Below are 6910 nucleotides of genomic sequence, written 5' to 3'. Positions count from 1 at the left end.
TCGAGTGATACTGATTAGTTTTCTGCTGTATAAATATACTGGAGACTAGCTTTTGACCTTTACCTCCTTCTTCATGTGTCTAAAATTGCTGTTCTCCACCAGCTGGATTTAGTAAAGTATTCTATTCTATTCTATTCTATTCTATTCTATTCTATTCTATAACAATGCAAATGCCAACTTCTCATTCTGACACTCTTCCCATCCTTTCTTTCTTACAGCTTCAGGACAAAGCACACAAGTACCTGTCTGGAACATCGCCACATCCCTCCTCTCCCCCGTTCTGCACTTGGACTCCCCTCCTTTTCCCTCTCCCCTTTTGAGGAGTTGCTCAGTCGCCGCCATGCCGAAGAACAGCAAAGTGACCCAGAAGGAGCACAGCAATGAACCCGTCACTGAGTCAGTGGCTGACCTGCTGGCCTTGGAACATCCCATGGACTATAAGAGCAGTCAGATGAGCATGGGCCTCAGTCCGGGGGCCATCGCCCCAGGAAAGGGCCTGCTGCCTTCCCCTGACCCCGATGCAGAGGACGGTCGACCGGCCTGGAACAACAAATTGGAGTACATCCTTGCCCAGGTGGGCTTCTCTGTAGGCCTGGGCAATGTCTGGAGGTTCCCCTACCTGTGCCAGAAGAACGGTGGAGGTAGGTTATCCAGGGGTACACACAGGGGCGTAACTACCATGACGCAAACAACGTTGGGGCCCAGAGTCATTTGGGGCACAGTGGCCCACCCATGCTGTTGGTAAAATAAAATAACAATGTATACAGAGATGCAAAGGCAGTTGAGAAAATATTGACTGAGCCCGGTGGCTGCTGCTTCTATTTCCAGTAGGACGATTTCAAAATAAAACCTGTTGAATGATTGCATTACAAATATCCAATAAAAAAATACTCTTGTTTTGAAATGCCCACCATTTTGAGAGGAAACTCTTATTTATTGGGCCCCTTGACGACTTGACTTCATCAAGCAAGCCTGCGTTCTTCTGTGTAAAAACAACGCAGGCATATAATGGAATATAAAGCTAAAGTTAATATTTACCATGCTCTCTGAAACCAAGACAATGTAGGCATATGGAACAAAACTGCTTTCTCTTTTGTCCTCCTCCTTTCCTTAGCAGGTGAGTATAAAGTAATTGATCTAATGCTGGCTAAAGTTTCCTACAGAACAGAACTACTTTGGCACTGCATGCTCTGCAGTGATTTAAATAAATGTGTGCCGTCATTAGTCATTACACAGTTGTTGTAGTTGTCTTAATGGATATTTAAAATGCTAAAATATTCATATGAGCTCTTCTCTTGTTGCACAGATGTAATGTGGTTGGGCTACATTTTGTCATGAAGACATTCAAATAATGACCTAGATGCTGAGTTTGTAGATGGGTGCTGTTGGAGATGCTTTAGGCCTGTTTTCCGATCCTTTTCTAAAATTAAGGAAACACAGAGAACATAATACTATTACCAATAAGATGAACTAGCACATGGGTGCGTGCACTTGGGAGTGTGCACATGGCTGCTTTGGCATGTATACCCTTCTGCTGAGCAGGTCGAGTCATCACTGTGATGTCAGAACAGGTCAGCTATGTCCATATTTGGAGTCTGTGAGGTCAGATGTAGAGATATTGACCAGCTCCATATATGGAGATCTTGATGATCCAGTCGTCTCCATGTATGGATATTAATTAATTTTAATTTGCAAGTGTGACTCGTGTCGCGTCAACCACACTGGTTAGGCTGACACAATATGTCCATATATGGGCTTAATATTGATGAGCATAAAAGGGATTCTATTTGTGTGGTTGGCCTAACAGGGCATCATCTGCCATATGGAGATCTAAGTGATGATCCAGTCGTCTCCATGTATGGATATTCAGGGTTTGATGAGGTCAGTGTCCAAATATGGGTTTAATATTGATATCAGGGATATCCATATATGATTGCCAGAACAGGCCGTCTTGGTCATTGATGTGATGTCACAGCAGGTCAGCTATAGACATTGGTCTGCTCATATAGTCTTACTGTAAGATGCCAATGTAAAAGTTTTATTAGGCTAAAATGGGCAGAAAAAATACCCCCCAAAACATTTTTTAAGAAGAAGCTATCATGATATACTATATGTTTTATTAATTTCAAGCTGTTTTTCCCTCTGAAGTTGACACTGTCCTATACCTTTTCATTGGATGAGAAACTGGTGGCATAATGCGAGAATATTGTTGTACACGTGCCATGTTGCTGGAATGGGATGTGATTGAAAATGCCCACTGGTGTTGGTTATTGCCTTGACATTCAATGCTGCTTCGTGTCATGGAAATTGCATTTGTGTCAGATTACAGAGAAACACTTCAGTCAATTTAGCTCTCATTTCCTTAATGTGAAGTGCAGTCAGTTTGTATTCATCGAGTACTGTACTCCCACACTCGTTTTGTAGTTGGCATTCCGGCAAGTGATTGTGTGTGTGTGTGCGTCCGTGCGTGCGTGCATGTTTGCATGTGTGTCAGAGACTTTTCAGTGGCTTGCTATACGATGTGAGTATAAGATTTTACAGATGACAGAACCAAACAGGTACACAGGGTGTATTTAATTCCTCAAATTTGAGTCTTACTGCACCTGGTACCCCTACACTGCTTACAGGGTCATTTGCTTACATTTGTAAACTCTCAGGGTCAAAGTGGGTCAGGTGGCAGGCGTTGACTTGACACTAAGGACTGCCAAATGCCCCTGGCAGGTGATGAGGTGAATAAAACCTTCAGGCAGGTGGAGTTTTGCTTTCGGGTTGACCTACCGGGCCAGTGCGCGTTTGAGTTGGGAGGAAACCGTCTTTAGTTCACTATGAACTCTGTCTTCCCCGCCTCTCTCTCTCTCTCTCTCTCTCTCTCTCTCTCTCTCTCTCTCTCTCTCTCTCTCTCTCTCACGCACAACATGCAGTAGCTGCATGAGCTCTGGAGATTCAAGCTTTCTCTCCCAGTTAAAAAAAAACGTTGCGACTATTTACACTACTACGGGCATGCGTTTACGTGAGATGAGCACGGCTGCAACATTTTTTATTGCGTAACACCAGAATTCTCAAGTAGAATGTAAAACCGTAACTCAAATTTTACCAATCATTTTTGAGAATTGCCTGCCGCTCCAACATTTGACTGAGTATGTATGTCTGTCCTTCTGTCCGTCTGTCATTATGTCCGTCTGTCCGTATCATTTTCATGACTGATTAACTCAACTTAAATGATCAGTCTACAATTATTAGCAAGACCCCTCCCCACACTTTATTCATTATTTATTCCACTGACTTCTGCGGGTAATTTCCTTTTCTGTGCAAGATTAATTGATTTAATTGATACAATTTGCAAAAAGTATGTTTATAACAGATCGTCATGGACTCACTATTGTGCACAAACACAAAACTGGAGCAGGGGTGGAGTCATAGGCGTGTATGAGAACTGGCATGCCTCAACAGCTGCAATACCGCTGGGTGACCTACCTTCAAATGGCGCTAGTGAGCACAGCAAAAACAGCTACAGCCACCCAGCGGTGCTGTAAGCAGCCTTGAAATTAATGGACAGTGATTAAACACTGTTCCTCTAGTTTATATAGCTTAACAAAGGGGTTCTCAAACTTTTTTTATCTCACAACCCCAAATTATCATCTGGGGCTTAACGGAATTACCTCACCGAAGGCACCGCTCACTTCACACTGGGTGTGATTTTTATAATCGACGAGTTACTTCCTGGCAAGTGGGCATGAACTGTGGGCAAGTAGAACATGACCTGTAGTTGCCCGATGAACAAGTGCCTCTGATACCGTAGTATCAACTATCAACCCCTTTGATGGTATAATTTATTGGACCACCTTCACGTACATGATGGCAGTAATAGTCTCCAAGCTCCTTGATTAATGGTCTGCTGTTAGCCAGTTAGCCAACTCCTCATGTCAGCTGAAGATGCAATCAGTTGTAATCGTCTCAGGGCTGACTTCGCTTGTTTCCTCAGCACTTTTTCCCCTTTTCCCAGATAGAAGAGGGAAGTGTGGGTGTTGAGTATAATAGTATTGGTTATGCATGCACTGAGGACACACAGAGGCTCCATTTTAATTTATATTTGCTTAGCTTGCACGGTTTCTCAGGCTTATCTCCTTGGTATTGTGGTGTGGCATATTGTATTGCCATACAGTAGATATACTGTAGTGGTGGTGATGGCGATGGAGGAAATTCAGCTGTCAGTGTGGATTTCTTGGCTTTGTGTGTGTGTCTCACTACAATGTTTAGTGTAAGAGGTGAGATACCGTGTGTATGTTGTATGTACTGTGGTGCCATTTCCGTTGGCCGCGTTAATAACTATCCCTATCCCTAACACTAATCCTAACCTCACTAACATAACGTTTGGGACATCAGAATAATGGGAGATTGGAATTACGAGCAGACAAACCCCAGATAGATAACAAAGTTAGTTGAATAAATGCACCATTTAACACTGCAGCGTGTGCACATGCATGTGCATGTTGTGTTCCAAATTGTGTGTTTTTGCACATCTGCATCAAACACATGTATGTGTACTGTATGTTCACAGTAAAATGGGTCAATTTGTTAAATTAACACTCAGGATTTTACTCTATTAGTGTCGGATGCATCCTAACCTATCTTTGTATAAATAGTCCTCACCAATACTCATTATAATATGGTAAAAAATGTTTGTCTACTTGGTCTGTGTGGGCAGTTCAGAAACCCGCCTCAGTGACATCACTGATGGGGAATCCAAGCTAATAGAAACTGCAGGCTATCTATTCCTGGAAAGTTATTGTTCTCGCGATAATACAAATAAAAACCTGCCTACGATCAGGCCTCCTCTGAGACACAGGTAGAGTAGAAAGAAATAGCACCATTTTATCATAAGCATTAGTTAGGACCAATTATAGTAATACGTTGTCCTTTAAAAACCAAAAGCCCTTGTGCATCCTGCATTCTAGTCTGGGCTTGTCGAAAAGTGACTATGATACCCATCTCTCTGTGTCTTTCTCTCTCTATCTCTCTCTCTCTCTCTCTCTCTCTCTCTCTCTCTCTCTCTCTCTCTCTCTCTCTCTCTCTCTCATACCCTCCGTTTCCTATGTCTACTTTTAACTGCAATATAGCCACCAGGTTTCCTATTTTTGATTCAGGTCCCTAGTGTACTATTAGAGTCATGTATTGGCAGCATGTGAGGAAGCGTGTGACCAGTACTCTACTCTCTCCTGCATTTGATTGGTTTTGTCACCATGGTGCCTCTCCATGTCTTGACGTAAGCATGCAGACTATGGACATGACATGCTGTCTGTTAGAGCCTGCTGCTTTCTGTCCCACTGCACTGAAAAAAGGAACAGGAGAGGGGCCATTTTTCGCAAAATAGGAGATAACAGAGACAAAGTGAGGGGATAGGGTGAATAGGGTGAAGGGATGCAGAGAAAGTGTTTGGTTGCCGTGCGTATGTGTATGAGAGAGAGGAGGGAGGGAGGGAGGGAGGAGGGAGGGAGGGATAAAGAGTACGGGAGAGGGAGGGTGGAGATGATGAAAATAGACTAGTGGTGGATAGATAGAATTGGTCACAAAAATAGACACTGAGTCAAGAGGATTAGGTTTTGATCGCATTTCATGTGCTCTGTGGGCGTCAATAAATATGGGTACTTGTTTTTGTTTTCGTTTATACAGAATATAATATATGTGTTAACTATATTTGGATGAGCATAGTAAAGGGGAACACACTCCGGACACAGGTGGCTGCGCAGCGCCGCGTTGCAGTATTGAGGTGCGTGAAGTGCCGCGCAATAACACCAACTGGATGCGGCGCACTGCCTCGTGGCACATCCATTTCCCCCGGTGGGGAGAACATTTTCACCGTGAGGCAACGCTGGAAAAATAGAACATCGTCGTATTGGTGCGGCAGGCAAGGCGGCAGGCGAGGCGGCAGACCCGCGCCTGCGCGTGTCTGACGCCGCCGGTGTGGGTTTGTTCATTGAAAATAATGGGGCTGTATGTTTTATACACGCCGCGTCCGCACCGTCTCCACACCCACCTCCGCATCCGGTGTGTGGTACTTGACTGTACCTTCTGTCTCCTAGCACATTGTACTGGCACATAATTGCATTGTCAGTTTATGCAGGACAATAGAAATGTCCTTCATCAGTATTCAATTGTGCCTTTCCTTTATATTAGGACTGATTCCTTCCTTTGTTTCCCTCCAACCTCCTGTGTCACAGGTGCTTACCTGGTGCCTTACTTCATTCTCCTCATCCTGATTGGCATCCCTCTGTTCTTCCTGGAGCTGGCAGTGGGCCAGAGGATACGGAGAGGCAGCATCGGGGTGTGGAATTACGTCTACCCACAATTAGGAGGCATTGGGGTCTCCAGCCTGATGGTAAGGAGGACTATCGTGAGCTCTTGTTTTGCTTTATGCCAACAACACCCTTGGAAGACATACAAGACATACAAAGTGGATTATGTCTGTTATGTGAAAGACGAGGGTTTGTGACAAATGTCACCTCACATGAAGAGAGTAGAATTCAGAAACCCACGTTTCTTCCTTTCCCATTTAGTCTTAAGAGTTACAGTTAGACATGTCCTCTTCACAGAGACAGCATAGTTATGACAATTTCTGTAGCCACTCAAATATTGTAACAAGGGTCATACAAGGGACAAAATTCAGCAACAGTCACTCATCATTTAGGTCATCAGGCATCTACAGTAGTGGCAACTCCTCCTGGCTCTAACAATCTGCTGTTCAGTAGCACCATCCAGTCAGAGATCATGATAGTCAGTCAAATCTTTGATTGACATCCATAGCAGATGACAGCTATGTTTTCTTAAGGGGTTTGATTCATTGAATACGGTACTTTATTAACAGTTTCTGGTACGATTATACAATTATGCTAAAAGGAAACACAAAAAGGCC

The 6910-nt window shown here is 43.7% G+C and overlaps 1 protein-coding gene across 1 annotated transcript in view; it reads left to right on the top strand.

Annotated features, from left to right (window-relative positions):
• Positions 1-340: 340 nt before the first annotated feature.
• slc6a17 (solute carrier family 6 member 17) overlaps positions 341-6910 on the top strand; it is a gene marked incomplete at both ends in the record, with an annotated part of 16652 nt that continues 10082 nt past the window's right edge. Inside the window, 2 exons of the mRNA XM_080734192.1 lie at positions 341-641; positions 6219-6376. Coding sequence (XP_080590318.1) covers positions 341-641; positions 6219-6376 — 459 coding nt within the window. The remainder of the gene's footprint in view (positions 642-6218; positions 6377-6910) is intronic.

Source organism: Nannobrachium achirus, assembly GCF_963921795.1.
Source record: "Nannobrachium achirus genome assembly, chromosome: 9".
Classification (NCBI taxonomy): Eukaryota; Metazoa; Chordata; class Actinopteri; order Myctophiformes; family Myctophidae; genus Nannobrachium; species Nannobrachium achirus.
Note: the sequence above shows the minus strand (reverse complement) of the source record. Positions and strands in the feature narration are given on the sequence as shown.